The sequence below is a fragment of the Myotis daubentonii genome, chromosome 17 (assembly GCF_963259705.1).
Source record: "Myotis daubentonii chromosome 17, mMyoDau2.1, whole genome shotgun sequence".
Lineage (NCBI taxonomy): Eukaryota > Metazoa > Chordata > Mammalia > Chiroptera > Vespertilionidae > Myotis > Myotis daubentonii.
Genome location: NC_081856.1, coordinates 23,422,493 through 23,441,591, shown reverse-complemented (window position 1 = coordinate 23,441,591; position 19,099 = coordinate 23,422,493). Strand labels below are relative to the sequence as shown.

The 19,099-nt window shown below is 40.2% G+C and overlaps 1 protein-coding gene and 1 pseudogene across 5 annotated transcripts in view; both read right to left on the bottom strand.

The window, feature by feature from the left end:
* Window positions 1-19,099, bottom strand: part of CA8 (carbonic anhydrase 8) — a 95,482-nt gene that overhangs the window by 17,485 nt on the left and 58,898 nt on the right. The window contains exons 8-9 of one of the 5 annotated variants that reach the window (XR_009449701.1): window positions 13,577-13,744; window positions 2,450-2,559 (exon numbers count right to left, since the gene is read on the bottom strand). Coding sequence is in view for 3 of the 5 variants with exons in the window: in XM_059673118.1 (XP_059529101.1) it covers window positions 13,610-13,744 (135 nt within the window). In the remaining 2 variants the exon portion in view is untranslated. Of the gene's footprint in view, window positions 1-2,449; window positions 2,560-2,634; window positions 3,380-13,572; window positions 13,745-19,099 lie in introns of those variants that run through there. The other 4 variants (XR_009449700.1, XM_059673120.1, XM_059673118.1 and 1 more) reach the window with 4 other exon arrangements.
* LOC132220165 (TIP41-like protein) lies at window positions 9,027-12,873 on the bottom strand (annotated as a pseudogene).

Genomic DNA, 19,099 nt, shown 5'->3' with positions numbered 1-19,099 from the left:
GTACCTGGGTTGCGGGCACATCCCCAGTAGGAGATATGCAGGAGGCAGCTGATTGATGTTTCTAACTCTCTATCTCTCTCCCTTCCTCTCTGTAAAAAGTCAATAAAATATATTTTTTTAAAAAAAGAGAGAGAGTGGGGAAAAATGCTTCTGGATTTGGGTAATAGAAATCCAAGCATATCAGAAATAAGAAAGGGGTACCAGACATCATTGTTAATTTATTTAACATTATTCTGAAAGTATTAGATGGTGCAATAAAATAGTAAGTATTAAAATTAGAAAGGAGGAGATAAAATTGTCATTTACAGATGTGATCAGTCTATTTAGAAAACTCAAAACAATCAGCTAAAGTATTATTGGAAACTATAGAAAAGATTAGTGAGAAAACCAAGGACAGACTTAAGCAATTATTTTTTCAATGAAATAACATTAACCAATGTAAGAATATAATCGGAAATATCACTAATCAAAATTGATAGTAATAGCTCACATTTGTTGAATACTAGCCCTTGGCTAAGTACTGTCCTGAGCATTTTACCATTTTCATTTAATCCTCACAACATCTTTAAAAGGTGTGACTCCCAGTGCCTCCACTTCATGTATGAGGAAACTGAGGCTGAAAGAATATCAATGATTTGCACAAGTTGTGGAGCAGCAAGTGGACATGCTGTGTTCCTCATCAAGCAACCCCCCAGGCTGACTCCAGAGCCCAAACGCACACATCCTGGGGTAAATTTAGTGAGAAGAGAAAACTATACAAGTATAAAGAACATAAAAAACTTTAATAAGCATACACCTGTGCATTGTTCCTTAACTAAGATTTAATAATGTATAGATATCAATTCTCAAATTACTCTATATATTCAATGTGATCCAAATTAAAAATCCTAGCAAGATTCTTTTTTCCTTTCTTTTTCTCTTTTTCTTATATTCTTTACGTCAGTCTTTCTGACAAAATGATCCTATATTTTTTCTGGAAGAATTAAACATGTGAAAATAGCCAGGAAAATTCTGTCAAAAAGATCAGTAAGGGACCTTGTCCTACAAGACACTAAAATATGCATTCTTGCCACAAACATCCTGGCCAATGCTCATGAATAGACAGATTAGGGAACAGAACAGGAAATTCAGGAATAAAATCAAGTATTCACAGGAATACTTAATATAATGCAGCAGTCATTTTTAATCAGATCGGCAAGAATTAAAAAAAATTGAAAATACTCAATGTTAACAAAGGCAAAGAGAAATAAATGTGTAGTTGGGCACATGGTTAGTGGGAACATAAGCTGATACAACTCTTGGGGAAGAGCAATTTGCATATATATACATATATATATTACAATTAACTCTCTGAGCCAGTAATATTATTACTAAGAATTTTTAAGGTAATAAATGCATAAATTAAACATAGTGTTGTTGATTATAGCTAAATACTGGAAATGACATAAATGTATAATAATAGAGAAATAGCTCAATAAATTTTGTTACATATTAAAGGCAACTTAGTACAATCATTTAAAAGTATGCCATCTCTTCAATGGCATGAAAAGATGTATCAACAAGCAATAGAAAACAGTCTGTGTAACATAATCCCATAAGAAACACAATATGTATGCATATCCATATGAAATATATGCCTAGGAGAGATCAAATGGACACAAATAATGTTAAAGGTAACATTTATCGAACACTTACACTATGAACCAAAACCATGTTAAGCAACTTTGATTACATTATCTCATCCTATCTTCACAACCACCCTATGAGGTAGACACTATGACGGTCTTCTTTTTAAGTGATGAAAAAAAGAGACTTAGAGATATTAGTAACTTTTTCAAGGTCACACAGCTAATTAGTGGTGGAGTCAGAATGGAACCCGAGCCGTCCCGCACGGTGCTAGAGCTCCCCCATGTGCACCCGAACACCCGGCACTAGGGACAGCCATCCAGGGAGGAGGGTTTGAGAAGCGCTGGCTCCCTCTTCCTTTTATTTTGTATTGTTTGAATTTTCTTCCATGACCATGTATTATATATGGAGATATGGGAACAAAGAAAAAAAAAAAGGAGAAAGAAAGCAAAGGTGACTTTGCCACAGCCATTTCAATAGGTAGATGGAGATGAACACATTTCAAGAAAGTGAAGAGTAACAAGATGAGAGAGAGGGAAGAGGCATACAAAGGGACTGATACAGATAAATGGCAAAAACACCCTCTATAAAGGATTCAGTCAATGATGTAAGCAAAAAATTAATATAACCCTTTATAGGGGGGGTAGCAATATGTTACCCCAAACAAAACCAGGCATGTCCTTTTCCCCCAGAAACCTCACTCCCAGGAACTTTTCTAAAAGAGAGAAGGAGGCACAGAGAGAAAGGCCTTCATAATGTTCTGCCCTTTGCTATGTGAAATGGGGTGCAGGGGAAAGAGCTGAGGGTTTGCAGTTAAACCTACCTGCGTTTGCATCCTTGCTTTGCACTTTAATGGCTGTGACCTTGAGCAAGTTACTCAACCCCTCTCAGTCTGAGTTTCTTTATCTCTAAAATGAAAATAAACACACATACCTCACAGAATTGTTGTGAGGATTAAATTAGATGTAAAATACAACAGAATGTCTGAAATATAAAACAGCATTTGTCTTTACCTTCCATCACTCACTAATATGTATACCTTAGAATGAATGTATAAACTTCAATCAAAACTCTAGGGTAAATCATATAGCTGGGTCATTTCCACACTTCTCTGCATCAAAGTATCCTAAAATATTAAACACTGTTAGCTTTTAAAGCAATTCAGAAGTAAACCTATGTTATGATACCTTGACACTTTCTCAATCTCAATTAGCACTAAACTAATTAACAAAACTATTTTATACACTACAGTGCATGATATTTTTCTTCCTTCCTCCCTAATCCCTGGTGTGTTGTAAGGGTGATTGAGTATCTAATTACTTCTTAATTGAAGCACATATTATACATTTTTCACTAGTTCAAGCTTAATGCTTTTAGTCCAGAAATCAGATTCAAGGAAATTAAGTTGAATTGGGATTTGGGCAACTATTATAATGAGAGAAGGTTTGTAATATGTCTAATTATAAGTAAATGTGGATTTTAGCATTATTTCCTATGGAAATATTTCAAGTACAGGAATGTGTGCCATAAATGACTAACTTAGATGATTAATAACATTGTTATTCTTATTTACAATCTTTTATTCCTAATTACAGTGATTTTATTGCTGGGAACCACTAAATATAATCATTCTTTAAAGAAAAGATATTAGAGAACCGCTGGTTGTCCCCATACTGAAATCAGAATGAACATTCATATCTGTGAAAAATTATGAGTTTCTCTGCAGCATAAAGGTTACAGGACTTCACGCATGCTGCAAAAAGAAAAAGAAACATAAATCTTGGGATACTTGGAATCTAACCCATTACATTAATAAAAGATATTTATTTACAGCAAACCATAAAAATATTACTATCAGAATGGCATTCCAATTTAGTTAATACTTTACAGATAGTATTTCTTGTGGGGGGGTTTTCTCATTGAATTAGGCAGCAGTAAAAAACTCTGAAGTAGGTATTCTCAGACAACACGGGTTTGTTTGCCTGTCTGTTTCCAGATAAGGGGAGCAACCATCTAGAATAATTTGGTTGAAGACCACTCTGGGCAGAAGACTAGATTAAATAACTTTTTGAGATCCAATTCAACGCCATGCTTCTATGATGTCCTGGAAAATATTTTATGCAGACTAGGCCTAAAGGCCTTTATGAGTTTGTGAAGAATTCTCAAATTTTGAAAGAGTTTAAAGCACTGTAATGGAAAACGAAAATGTAGCAATTCATTTATTTGAGAATGTGTTGTCTAGTGGCAACTTGATTAGGGAAACCTCCATAGCTACACTAATAAAAGAGAAACATGGTAATTGGCGTACGACCGCTACCCTTTTCATTGGCTAATCAGCGAGATATGCAAATTAACTGTCAGCCAAGATGGCGGCTGGCAGCCAGGCAGCTTGAAACTAACATGAGGCTTGCTTGCCTCAGTGACGGAGGAAACCAACGTTCCCCGCCTGCGGCTGCAGGCCTCTGAGCCTGCAGTTTAAGAAACATTGTAACGAATACCGCAGGACTTCAGCCAGCCGAATCGCAACATTGTAAGCAAAGGCCAGAAACCTACTTTCAGCAGCGGAGGCCTAAGAGCTGGAGCCAAGCCTCAAGCTAAAGCTGGCCCAGAATAAAAAAATAAATAAATAAATAAAGGAAAAAAGGAGCGGTTGGGAGTTCAGTCACCCCCAGCCTGAAAACAACCCTCAGCCCCTCACCCAGACTGGCCAGGCACCCCAGTGGGGACCCCCACCCTGAAGGGTGTGTGACCAGCTGCAAACAGCCATCATCCCCTCACCCAGGCTGGCCAGGCACCCCAGTGGGGACCCCCACCCTGATCCAGGACACCCTTCAGGGCAAACCAGCCGGCCACCACACGTGCACCAGGCCTCTACCCTATATTGTAAAAGGGTAATATGCCTCCCAGCACCGGGATCAGCATGACAGGGGGCAGCGCCCAAACCCCCTGATCGCCCTGCGGCTCTGTGTGTGACAGGGTGTGGCACCCCAACCCCCACCCCCACGGGCCCTGCTCTGTGTGTGAGAGTGGCGGCACCCCAACCCCCTGATTGGCCCTGCTCTGTGGGTGATAGAGGGCGGTGCCCCAACCCTCCTCCCGCCCCCCCACAGGCCTTGCTCTGTGTGTGATGGGGTAGAGCCATAACCTCCCCATCAGCCCTGCCCTGAGTGTGACAGTGGCGGCACCCCAACCCCCTGATTGGCCCTGCTCTGTGGGTGATAGAGGGCGGCCCCCCAACCCGCTGATCCGCCCTACTCTGTGCGTGACAGGGGGGAGCTCCCCAACCCCCTGATGGGCCCTGCTCTGTGCATGACAGGGTACGGAGCCCCAACCCCCCTGATGGGCCCTGCTCTGTGCGTGACAGGGGGTGGCGCCGCAACCTGCCCATCGACCCTGCCTTGAGTGTGACAGGAGGTGGTGCCCCAACCCCCCAATCAGCCCTACCCTGAGCGTGACTGAGGGTGGCATCGCAACCTCCCAATCCGCCCTGCTCTGTGCATGACAGGGGGCAGCGCCCCAACTCCCCAATTGGCCCTGCTCTGAGCACGACCAGGGGCTGCACCTAGGGATTGGGCCTGCCCTCTGCCACCCGGGAGCAGGCCTAAGCCAGCAGGTCGTTATCTCCCGAGGGGTCCCAGACTGCAAGAGGGCACAGGCCAGGGTGAGGGACCCCCCCCTCCCCCCGAGTGCACAAATTTTTGTGCACCAGGCCTCTAGGTATTTAATAAATATTTAGGATTTTGTCCAGGACATTGGACATTGTCTAGATTGTTGTTTTGTTAAAAGTTTTAACTAGAATATTTGTTTATTAAAATTTAAGTAGCCAAAAGAACAAGGCAAACCTGTTTGTATTAACATAGAAATATCTCCAAGATAAATGAGCAAAATTTTTGTGTTGCTTTTTTTTATATATTTTAAAAGACATTGTCTCACACCTTTGTGAGAGTGATGTCAATATCCACCTTTCCTCTAATGCGGCTTCTTCTCTAACTTACAGGAGATGGCTCCCACCCCTAACAAAGAGGAAGTGCCCCGTACACTATCAGTCCATGTTCACTTCCATGCAGAGATTGCACATATCCCAGGTTGTGCTATATGTAAGCAGCTTGCTAGCATAATCAGCAGGACCTTAACTATCACATAATGAAATGAAAATATTAATAAGAAAGTAGAGAACTTCATAATTTCATCATGTTTCTGTATTTCCTTGTAATCACTAGCACCAAGCTACATATCGGTAGATCTAATGCAGATCAATTTTCCAACGCCCATTTAAAAGACTGCACTTTAAAAGCTGAGACATTTAAATCAGATGCCCACAATACTATAGTTCACGCGGATGGCAATAACAAACCACAATACCACCACCTGCCTCGTATGGCAAATGGTGACAATTAGTTATGTCACTGTGTTCCACTGTGCTCAGGTGTGGATTCAGAATCCTACTCAACACCCTTGTGCCAATCCCTCAGGAGTTGCATGCACGTTTGAGTGTTGTGTCATCAATGTCTGTTATTTTTATAAATCTTTCTCGAACAATCCTATGTAGAAGAGAGAAAGAACGCCCTTGCAACAGTCTAGGTGAGAGATGAAGCTAACTTTATGGGTTGTGATAGATACATTTGGAGCTATCAGAAGGAAAATCTAAAATTGGATGATACATGGAAATGTGAGGTGAGGTGAGGTGAGGTGAGGTGAGGTGAGGTGAGGTGAGGAAGAGGAGTGTCAAGTCTGACTCAGGTTTCTAAGAAAACTTGGAGAGCCAAGTCTATGAAGGAACATCATAAATTCAATCTCGTATATGTTGAGTTGGAGATGCCTTTGACACACCCAAAAGAAAAGTCAGACTGACAGTCAGGCACTCAATTCTAGAACTTCCTAGAGAGACCTGGTGCAGGAATATAAAGAAAGGAGTGGGCTATCTGTGTTTAGTGGCAACTGAAGCTGTGGGTGTCGGTGGGTCAGCTACGGAGAGAGCAGGCCCGTGAGGCTGAGTGGGGAGGACTCTGGCAGGAAGTGAGTGCTGGGGTTTTACAGTTCCCCAGTTCTATGCCGCCTCTGCTTCCCTAAACCTCTGTGAACTTTATCACAGGAAAGAGACCTAGAGAGAATAGACAAGATATAAAGGAGAAAGAAACTGACATGAATACCTCTCTATAAGGTTTCCATAAGTCGCAAAGTGGAAAAACAAAGCTAAAATTTTGATTTGAGGAAATTACCAAAAATGAGCATCCATGAGATGAAAGGCATAACAGAACATCTTTAGAGGCGATAACCTGTTCTCAGTGATTTTCTTATGGAAAATATATCCTTCAGGTTTAAAATCAAAAAATCGATTTAAGGTATCAGAATATATTAATGTTCAACATACAAATTGGCCCACGACTGCAAAATGGTCTCTTTTCTTCTGCCCAAACACAATTTTGTTTGACTTCATGGGGGAAGAGGGGCACTAAATTATTCTGGAATTTTATGCACAATAAATAATTAACATTTCTAAAACATACAAAAGGGGAAAAGGCCCTGACCAGAGTGACTCGGTTGGGCGTCGACCCACCACCAAACAGTTTCTGGTTTAATTCCCAGTCAGGGCACATGCCGGGGTTGCCAGCTTGATCTGAGGTGGGGGGCGTGCAGGAGGCAGCAGGTCAATGTTATGCTCTCACATCTATGTTTCTCCTCTTTTCCCTTCCTTTTCTCTAAAAATCAATAAACTATTCTTTAAAAAGAGGGAAGGACAAATATGGAAGCAGGGAATATTCTCTTTGTTTAGTAATTTTGAAGAAATGCCTATACAGTTTTGATATGTTCAGTCTTGGGTTAATAACAATTTTATATCACATAATCAAAACACAATAGATAGGCTGAACACCCTTGGTATTAGGGCTTCTTCCTGAAATCATTTTGAAACCCTTTAGGAAATTCATTCCATATTTTCAAGAAGTTCTATATGATACAGTAAATAGAAAACAGCAATACCCATCGAGCTTTCATCCCTCACCCTAATGCTGTGCATCATGTTTAACTATTAGATTGAGGAGAGTCCATGTTCTATTGACTAAAAGCATGGCTTTGAGCTTTCCATTTATCCAGAAAGCATAATAGCAGCTTTTACCTAAGTGGTCATTCCAAGTTGACATTCTCTCTTTCCCCACATACCCCCTCCTTTCCTATAATGCCTTATCCTTTTCTCCCCTATAGCTCTTTTAGGTTACAAAAGAAAACCGATATGGAATTGATGCTAGCTATAGCTACATTAACACTCAAAAGACAACATTATCAATTGCAAAGTATACGTGGAGAAGACTTCAACACAGCCGAGGGTGACTACAAAGACCCAGAAAGAATTACAAGGGCAAGTCTGACAAAGCAACTGTTCAGAGAAGGTTGCTTAATCACCCCTCTTTTTTCTTCTACATTTTTTGGGCATTTTTAAAAATCTATTTGGGGCATACTTACATTTCCCCTTTTAAGATAGGGAAAAAAGGGAATATTTAACAAGCTTTGTGGTATTCCTTTTTACAGAAAATAAATTAAATAATTATAATTAATTATAGTTACTGTCAGCATGTGTGCAGTTTAACAATACCTGAATCACAGGGGAAATAGATAAGACTAAACAGTAAGAATAGCCTTTTAAAAATGGGATAATACTCAATGAAAGAAATAGGCAAATAATCATTTCATTGATAGATTAGTACCAATATTATGACACCAAGAGCAACAAAGAAACTGGGCCTAATGCTTGGCCATATTTTTTGTTTGTTGTTATTAAGTTTTGATATTTCCAGTCTTTCTATAGAAAATTCAATAGGTAAAGAACTATTTAATGTCAACTGGCTCCCAGAAATCTGAACTGGCAATGCACCTGGGTGAGTTATATGCTAACTCTCTATACAAGTACAAAATCAGAGTTCTTACTTCTGAAATGGTAATATAAAGAGTTACAGATTATTCATGGGAATAATAAGTCTTGGTTATCAAAGCCTTGCAGATGTCTAGACATGTCATGCAAAAAAAATGCCATTTTAAGTCCCAAAACTAAAGTTATTTTAGTAAAACATAGCTAAAATAAATCTAAATTATTTGAAACATTTTTTAGAGAACTACCAGGAAAAAAAGTGTGGGCTTTTTTTTTTCTTTTCAGTTCCAAAAGCTTAAATGAAACATTCATGCATTAAATTCAAAGACTGACTGTCAAATCATTTCACTTTAATAAAAATTTGAATTACTGCCTTAGGGCATTATTAAATATCAAATAAAAGCACACATCCATAAGTCTGATTTCCCAATATAATTTTTATGTAGAACTATAACTAGATTTGTATAACATATTTTAAGATAAAAGGATCAAAAATGTATTCATAAAAGGATGAAGTCAGAATTGGGGTCGCCTTTGAAAGAATTCCTGCACCATTCTTAGGAATTTCTGGAAAAATGACCTCCTTTAAGTAATCTCAGCCTCCAAAAAAAAGGACATGAATCCATCCTCCTTTTCAAAATACCTAAATTGTAATTGACTTAAGACTTTCAAAATTATACATTACCTTCCTATCATACAGTGAATATGAAGTATCTGAAATATGCATAATCTCATTAACATGAAAGTCTTGTGCTGTGTGTGTGTGTAAGAGAGATAAAACAGTGATGGTTATTTAGATATTTAGAGAGGCACCTCTGGTCTAGGATGATATAGATCAAAAATTCAAGATAATCTTATTTCATTAAAAAGGTCATTTATAGTCACTGGTAATCAGACAGTATATTAACCCTAGGCTGGAGAAAGTCATAAATTCATGTTGAACAAACCTCATCACACTTCACTTCCTGCCCCTCTTACTGGGTGGCTCCTGTGCGCCCACCCTTGCACCCTTCTCCTGCTCCAATCTCCCATCCTCCCTGCTGCTCTGGCCCCTCCTGGCTGCTACCCCATTCTCCCTTAAATAATAAAAGCAAGTCACAGAATCACTATGTCTATAAACCACCACCTCTTCCTTCTTCCTATTACAGCACATGAAGTATCCGTTCTCTTACAAAAGTCAATCTACAAATCTGCTTAGGATTTCATCCCCTTTCAACTTTTCAGACACTTCACAGCTAGGATTCCCCTCTGAGAAACAGCATCTTCAGCCCCTCCATCCGCTGGCTCACCCTCCTCAGCATAAAGAAAAGTTCCAGTATTTCTTTTGTTTAAAAAAAAAGAAGTCTCATTCTCACCACAATAAAAGAAATGATATATATGTGACACTGTTAGCAAATGCTGCAATGGTAATCACATTGCAAAATGTAAGTGAATCAAGTCAACACCATGTACACCTTAAACTTACACAATGTTATATGTCAAGTATATGTCAATTTTTTTAGTCTCCTTCAATCTCATCCCCTCTCTGCTGCTGCAGCCTCTGCCATCACATAGCATCTCTGCCTCCTCCCTTGACGCTCAACTTTGTCCCATGGCAACATGCATTGCTCAGCATCCTCCACCCTGACAGCCAAAGTGGGGACACTCTGACCTCTGTTCAGCTGCCTGGGTCCCACTTCCAGTTCTGCTGCACAACTGCATTACTTTGGGCAACTGACCTAACTTCTCTGCTCTTTGGTTAATGTTCCTGTAAAGACTCAAAGACTGTATGAACATTTAATGAATTAATGCCTATGCAGCATTAGAACATTATACATATATATTTAATCTCTATGCCAACAATCCCCATATTCAGTTTAGGCCTCTTCTCTGATCTCCACTCTCAAAATTCCAGCTACCTTCATGGTGGATCCACTATTGGTGAGTGACAGGCATCTCTCATTCAACATGCGCCAACTCAGCTCTCTTTGGGAGGGTGGCAGGGAGTGGAACCTGCCTAAAACAATCTTTTTTATACTCCCCCTTTAAGGCTACAGAAAAATCTGCACCTACATAAGACGCATGATAAAAATTCCCTCATCCACATAGCCAAGGTCTCCATCAGATTCCACGGTGAGTATGTGGTACATCACATTCTACTCCACAGATGCATTTTCTTGTGAGTCTGTGGGGTTATGATCAATTCTTTCTGGAAATATTAGTTTCTCACAAACTGCCTCCTTGATCGGTAAATACTGTGATATCTCATTAGGTTCCGTGAAGAGGGAAGGTAAAACGTGGACTAAATTAGCAATTTTTGCTCTCTCGTGATGTATATTCTCATAACGTGTAGGTCTTGTCAGCCTCGTGGTAAAGTCTCCTGTCATTCATCCTGATAAGCCCTCCATCAATTCACAAGAAAAACTGCAACAGCAGGAAAAGCTGGAAGGCATTACTCTAATTTTCATACTTAGACTTGAAACTCCATGATCATGAAGTTCATCCTCAAACAAGGGAACTTCTGCAAAAAACTTAATCTGCTCTCTGGCTTTCAACTGCACTGAATCTATATGATTTACCTTTAACTTGAGTGATTCTCCATGTAATGTTCCTTTATAATCTATTACATAGGTTCAATCGGAGGGTTTAATAACCTCCCTGGAATGTTCACCCTCCATCCAGGCTACTTGAAGCTTCCTTGGCAGTTGTTTACACATCTTAAAACATCTGTAGTATTGACTCAATCCCAAGGCAGAAACATGCTGCTTTCTTAAAACGTATTCACCAAACGTCATTTCGGGGGTAGACGGCACATGCAATTCATCAGCTAACTTCACCTCTGCCAACTTCATGATGTGGGTCTTGGCTGCCGTAAGCTTCTAGGGCCCAAAGAAGTCCCAGTGGTTGATCTGGAAGCCAGGGATCATCACGGTAAAGACGGTGCCCACACGGGCCACGTGGAACAGGCTGGAGCGGTGGTGGCAGCAGATTCGGGTTCCCCTACCTCACTATGACCCAGCCCCTGGGGCTTCCGAGCTATTACCATCCCAACTCAACTCTTTATCTTCCTTTCTATCCGGAACAGAGCCTCCTCCAGCTTTCCTGTTATCACTCAATTACACTCTATCCACACAAAACTTGTCTTTGATATTTCCACCCTCTTCTACCTCATCCAATCTGTCACTAGCTATCACCTTCAAGGTCTGACTCACATACATGAATGTCTCTCTCCTTCCACTGCTCATCAGAATCCGAGCCTCCATGTCTTTCACCTTGGCCACCCAGCTGACTTCTGCAATGTCCTTCCACTATAATCTAGTGCATTCGATCTTCAGTCCCTGTGATCTACTGAGAACATACATGGGATCAGGGCACTCCCCTTAGTAAAAGTCTGTATAAGTTCTCAATGCATCAACAATAAAATAAAGATGCTTTCACATGGCTGGCAGGCCCTCCTAGAATGGGCCCTGCCTAACTTCCCGCTTTGATTTCTATCCTCAGACTCATAGGGTCTTCCTTCAGATCCCCCAGTGCATTAAATTTTTACCTCCTCCACAAGGAGCAGCCCCTTGGGACCTTTCCAAAAGATATTCCCACTATCGGAAATCTCCATCAATACATTTCTTTGTTCTCATTCATGGAGTTACTACAAGTTTCTTCTCATTCCTACCAAAGGCAACTTGCCTGGTCATCAACTTCAAAACTAGGAGGGTGAAAGGCACTGTAGCTTCTAACACAGAAACTGAGAATGAATGAATGACTGGAATATGGGATATTATAGTGCTAAGGAACTTCTAATTTGCCCGGACATTCAAGATACAAAGTGTTATGTGTCATGATGGATTCAAAGTAAAATAAACATGTTTCAATCCTCAAGAAATTTGAAATCTAACAAAAAAAAATAAGAAATACACAAAGTTAAATGGGAGAAATAATGTGAAAGGAGAGGTACAATTTAGAGGAGAGGCAGAGAATTCCTGCTGAGAGTGGTATTTGAGTTGGGCCTGGAGGGTAGCAAGGATTTCAACAGGCAAAAGGCGGGAAGGGAAGGACTGAGTGAGCAAAGCACAATCACAGATGTAAACAGACAGTTTGGCTGGAGTACTGGGTACACACAGTGTAGAAATAATAGAGAGGCACGGAGACTGGATTGGGAAACACATGGACAAACGATCATCACCTTTTGCAATTCCTGTGTTGACTGTCTAGCGCATGAGACTGTGAGCTCCTGGACGCCAGAGATTTCTACTCATTGTACCGCTCGCCTAATGTGTGACTATCTACTCCCAATGGTCCAATAAACAGTGAAAGCTCTGTCCTGCTTACCTAGAAAACTATTTCAACAGATACGACTCTCGTATGGGAAGCAGTGGCTTGCCGGCCATGTGCTGACCTATGTACACACTCAGGCAATTTACAAGGTAAAGAAATAATGCAGTGTACAGTCATTTCTGTAGACTTTATCTTTCCCATGTTTATGATGTTTTATTTTGTTGGCTAATATAAGGAATCCATATATTGAATTTAATATATTAAAATAGATATATTATGTTTTAATCAATCAAAAAAATACCATATTTATTAACCAGTGCTTCTTAATTATCAAATAATAGCACTTCCATAGGACAAGTATTTTCATTCATGACAGATCTGCCGTCTCCTACCCCAAAAACAATACAATAAAATCTGTGTCAGACAATGAGGATCAGTTTTGAAGCTCACACACTCCTCCAGTCCCTTCCTTCACGTTCCTCCGTCATGAGGCAGTGACTGCTGAAGCTTCAGGGGTTCAACACAGTACAGTACAGTACTAAAGGGGTGCTTGCATATCCCTGTTTCTCTGTCCTTAGGAGCATCTGTATTAAAGCAACATTTGGAATGAAAGGCTGCTCTAGTGGGAAAATCTGAGGATTGCCGATGCTTTTCAACAATGCATGAAATTTTTCTTAAAGCCACCTCACTTCTAAATTAACAGGGCTTGAGAATGTGTCATAAATTTTATCAAAATAAAATTCATATTGCTGAATTATCAGGATCACCACGAGAGTACCTCTGGTCTGGCAGGTTTACACAACCACGTGCCCACGTCCTTACTTAACCCGCACATACCGGAGGAAGCCGGGCTTGTCCTGTTCCCTTTGGCTACTGAAATGCAGCTCTGATGACTCTGTCACTAAGTGGCTGCGTGGGTCTAAAATTGTCTCCCAAAATCCCATCACAGCCTTCCACGAGTTCTGCCCCCTTCACATGTGTCCTCAGCCTGCGGAATTCTTCAATCTGAAAATAAAAGCGGAACAATATAGATTAATCCTTTACCAGACATTAACAAGAATGACTTAAAATATGCATACGTTGCTACTTTTTTTAAAGTAGTATCTGTATTTATATAAAGATGCCAGTCAGATGAGCAATTGGCTGTTTAATCTACATAATGTCACTAGACCTTCTCAGGGTCTTCAAGTGGAGATATGAGTGGCAATGATCGCAGGCCACGTCTGGGAGGTTTCTAGAGCTGAGGCTGCATGAGAATCCCCTGTACTTACTTGTGGAATGTATTTCACTCAGTTTTCCCTAGGGGAAGAGAGGGAAACACCCTGGTCAGTGAGAGGACCCTATGCTTTTTCAAAAGGAAGATTATGAAGGTGAAGGCAGTGGGCTCATCATCAAAAGGCCGGTTCTCATCCTGGCTCTGCCACCTAAGACCCCCAACAACCAAATCACGTCACCTCTTTAAGCCTCAGTTTCCACATGTGAACGAGGGAGATGAAATAACAGTATGGGCAAAGATGGTGTTAGAAGTAAATAGAATATTTCATGCAAAGTATTCAGCATAGTGTCCAAGCACATGGTATTTGCTATCTACTAGCCAACTTCTTCTGAAGTCAAACCTTTAGCATTTTGGATAAATATTTAACTCCAATTTTATATGCAGAAAGTAGACTGAAAAAAATAAACCAGTTGACCGGGAAAATGGAAAATCATCCTCCTCGCATTCAGTTTCCATGGAACCATATGTCATAGCTGCCACCAGAACCTGTAACCTTGGGCAGGGTCCCCGATGAGCAACGTGGACTAGAAACTTGACTGCTTCGATGTATTTTAAGAAATTCTCCACTTTCATTGGCTTTGAAGCTTATTTTAAAGCGAGGTTAACTTTATATTTACGCATTGTGAACTGAAGATAAACCTTTCAAGCTCCAGGCCTCCCCTGCACACCTTCAGTGAGAACAGCTTCTAGGCGAGATGATCTGAATCAACAGCGAGCCAGTCTCAGACCACTGTGTTCTTGGAGAGAGCTATTTCACAAGAAATGCTTTTCTCTGATCATAGCAACACTTTGAAGACTTCAAACATCGACAGAGAAAAACACGTCTTTCTGAAATGCCAATGTTTCTGAAGTAACCACCCCTCAAACCCTTTAGTCACTTCAAATGGTTTCAAGTGCATACGGCGTTATCCCACACTGAAATGAGAGATAGTGAGAAATTAAAAAAATAATATCCCAGGATAAAAGTCTTCAACACAATTCAAATGTCAGGCAGTAGAGAGACTATCATTATCATACATATCCGTATGCGTGATTTCGTTGATTTTTAATGCTACTCTACTTGAGCATGGCATTTGTTTTTAAACAATGTAAAAGAGGGATCCCACTCTTCGGGGGACAAATCCTCATCTTCTGAAGGCAGCAGCGCTGAATATTCACTGTTCTCTGAACCTGGGTGGCACTCCAATTGATCTAAGTTAAGACATTTATTCCAACCTTCACTGACTCATGAGCCAACCTGGCTATTCACTCACAGTTCAACTTTTAAGCTGCTTTCTTTGTGAGTGCATTTAAAGGGCTAATGTCCAGGGTTTGAGGTTTGGCACTAATTATTTTCAGGAGTTCCCACGATCCTATGTACATCCTCTAACTGACTTATTGGGACTTACATATCATTGGTTATCATGTTAAAAGAGAAAACTAACACATAAAGTTGGTGTTCTCATCTTATTTTCTTTTATCGTCAGACTATGGTGATATGTGAATTCAAATAATATAATTCCTTACGGTAGCAATCAAATAAAAAAGCCAAAAGCAAACTGTACTTAAACAGTCTACATGTATGTACATAGTGAGATTGTATATAGCTATCCACCTTTCAGGTACTGCAGCCTTGCTGTTTTTGCTTGTTTCATTTTCTTCTACCCCATCTGTCAAATCATCACTTCCCCTTTCGCGTACTAACCTCACATCCATACACCAACCCTCATTCTATCACTTTCTCTTTAATCTGATCTTTTTCTTGTTTGAGGAAGAGCTCAGAGCCCATCCTGTCCCCAGAACATTGATGGAAACTGTGTTCTTACTCCAATACCGAGTCTGGTCTCGGCCACACGATCCTCACTTTAGGATCGTGACTGATAAGCCACGAAACTTACTCAAAAATTACACATTTACAGAGTATATAACCACAGGGGATGTGCTCTCTATCATGAAAGACACTCAGGAAATATATACAAAATTTCCCACAAGTGCCTAAAAATAGCGCATTTTAAGAAAGGAAAGAGGGAGTCTCAGAGGAGAGAGAAAGTCCTAGAATTGCACTGTCCAACACAGTGGCCACCTGCCCCATGTGGCCACTGAGCATTTGAAATGCCGCTAGTCTAAGCTGAGATCTGCTGAAGTGCAGAATACTCTGAAAGTCAGTGTGAAAAAAGAATGCAAAAAATCATATCCATAATTTTTTTTATATTGATTACATGTTAAAATGATACTTTGGATAAATTGTGTTCAAATAGACTACCTGAATTAATTTCACCTTTTATTTTGACTTTTTTTTTACTGTGGCTACTAGACATTTTAATCTAGTAGTTGGCACATATCATGTTTCCATTGGACAGGGTTGGCCTAGTGCCAGCTGTCAAAAACGGCATTCTGGTGCTAGAGTGCTGGTCAAAATTACAGCTGGAGATAAATGCCCGTAGATAAAAAACAGTGGTTCCCAAAGTGTGCTTCCTGGAATAAGTTCCTGCCCAGACCTGCTGAGCCAGCAAAGCTGGAGACAGGCCCAGCAACCTCCAGGAGACTGTTTGAGAATCACGGATACAGGCAACCATTTACAACAATCGTTCCAAAGCACTTGAACTCATTTTCAAACATGACCATGCTGTGGCCCTGCAACAACTTGGTTTTAGGGTTAACAGCCCCTCAAATCCCATGAGGAACACAAGAACAAGAAAGGCCTGCTAAGGAGTCCTGGGCGTAATCAGACCTTCTCAGCCATCCAGGGCCAGGTGTGCTCCCAGACCCCGCAGGCCAGGCACACACCCTGCCTTCAATCCACAGGAAACAGGGAATGGGGCAAGATGAAGAGGAGGTAAGATGAAAAGAAACAAAATTGAAAATGGTTTTCCAAGTTCTAATAGACATAGATCCACACAGTGAAAAACAATGGACATAATCCATTATCTTTTGTTTCATTGGTGTTATTTGATGTAGAAAGGGACAGGAAATAACAAAGACAGACTTGAGGTGATAGGTAAGTTAAGAAATAGAAGTAGATTAGTCGGGGGAGGGGGGAATGCAGGAAAAGGGGGGAAACAGGAAGAAGAGAGTAATACTTAATGATCAATCCGTGTCTATGCACGTGTGTGCGTTTAAGTGTGTGCACATACTTGTACATATGCTATTATATCAAAATACCACATTTTATTAATTCTGAGTATTGTTCATATTTTAATGGCTCTGTGTCTTACAATTTCTGGTGTTGGATCCAATGACATTAGTATGTTCATGGAATCTCATTTCCAAACATAACAATAAAGCTGGAAAAAAAAATTTTTTTACTTTGGCTTCCTAACGCTTAGAACACTGTTTCGCTTAAAGTCATTTAGTGGTGATTGATCGTTAAAAAAAGAAAAGAAAATTACAGCCCTAGCCGGTTTGGCTCAATGGATAGAGCGTCAGCCTGTGGACTCAAGGGTCCCGGGTTCGGTACCGGTCAAGGGCATGTACCTTGGTTGCGGGCACATCCTCAGTAGAGGGTGTGCAGGAGGCAGCTGATTGATGTTTCTCTCTCATCGATGTTTCTAACTCTCTATCCCTCTCCCTTCCTCTCTGTAAAAGATCAATAAAAGATATTTTTTAAAAAAAGAAAATTACACTCATTCAAATCCATCCAATTGTGTGTGTTTTCCTTAGCATTTGGTGTGCTGACCAAGTATAATGTGAAAACTTCAACTAAGCAGGCACTTCCAGTTCCAGAGTCTAGACTCCCTGGTTCTCAGGAAGAGGGGAATGTTCCACAATGGGTGCAATTGTCAGCTGTACACTTCAGCAGAAAACTCCTCCTTGCCTCCAGCTCAGCTGCTGTGCACTTCACAGGAGAGCGTTATGACTTGGAGCTTGTCTCTTTAACCCTCTGAGTGACAACCAATATCCTAGGAACTATGCTAAAATTGCCAAGGCATTTGTGCTGATTTTACAACAGTTCAGGAAAAAAATTATGAATCGCAAGTAAATGAAGTTACATATTCAAAAACTTAATGAAACCTTTACTACATTTGTTTTCATCTTTGACACATATTGTTTGCTGACTGTGTTATAAAATACTAGTAGAAAAAGAAATTTGAACAAAACATATCATGTTAAAATAGAGGGACACCCTTCTCCAATATCTTCCAGAAAATCGTCATCTTCACAGCAATAATTGACATATTTAGCAATATCATCACCACAAATAAAAGCAGACTTAGAACTGGACACCATTTCGAAGCTTTAGGGCTAGAAAATCTGAGTAAACTTCATAAAATCGTAGTACCTGTGAAAAATTAGGCAGATTAATGCCAGCGGTCGATTTTAGAACTACAAACATTCGGCATCATAAGTTATCTGCACTTAGGTGCCATCTGTCAATAAAGAGTGAACTACTAGCATCTAATAGTGACACTGCAGGAGGAGCGCAATCGCGCTCCCCAGCACTCTAGGGGTTAATGTGGCTGGTGCAGGCATTATTACCCTGTGGCAGATTATGTATTTGAGAGAGCAAGTGTTTCCATACTAATACCAGCAGCTTAATCACATATGTTAACCCTATGATGTAAGATGAAACATTTTTTCCTCAATACAAGTTTCATATTTCTCAATATCACCAGCTATGTAGAGACTCCACCTGCCATTCGCCATTCCTTTTATCTTATATATCAATTCTCATTCTCTCGATCTTTATCTCTTTTTCTGCTCTTAAGTGCAATAATATGAGACCTCAATTTTTCTTGGTTCAGATTCTCATTTTTACTATTTTCTCTAGACTGTTTCTATGTTGGCTCTGCTTTCTCTGAAATTGTATGAGCAGCAACAGTGAGACACGTAAGTCAAGACCAGATTGATTTATATACTCTTAAGATTATAACTTTTTTTCTAAATCACTATAAATTGCATTTTAATATACATGCCTCTGTGCGCACATGTGTTCACATTTTAACACTCCTGCCCTCTGAACAGATGCTATAGGGAGCTTTGTGCTAACTGCACCTAAATTTTTTTCTCTTGAAAAGCTACTAACAAGTCATCTATTTTCCTACTTTCTTTTTTTTTTTAAATCTTCACTCAAGGAGTGAGGATATTTTTTTCCATTGATTCTAAAG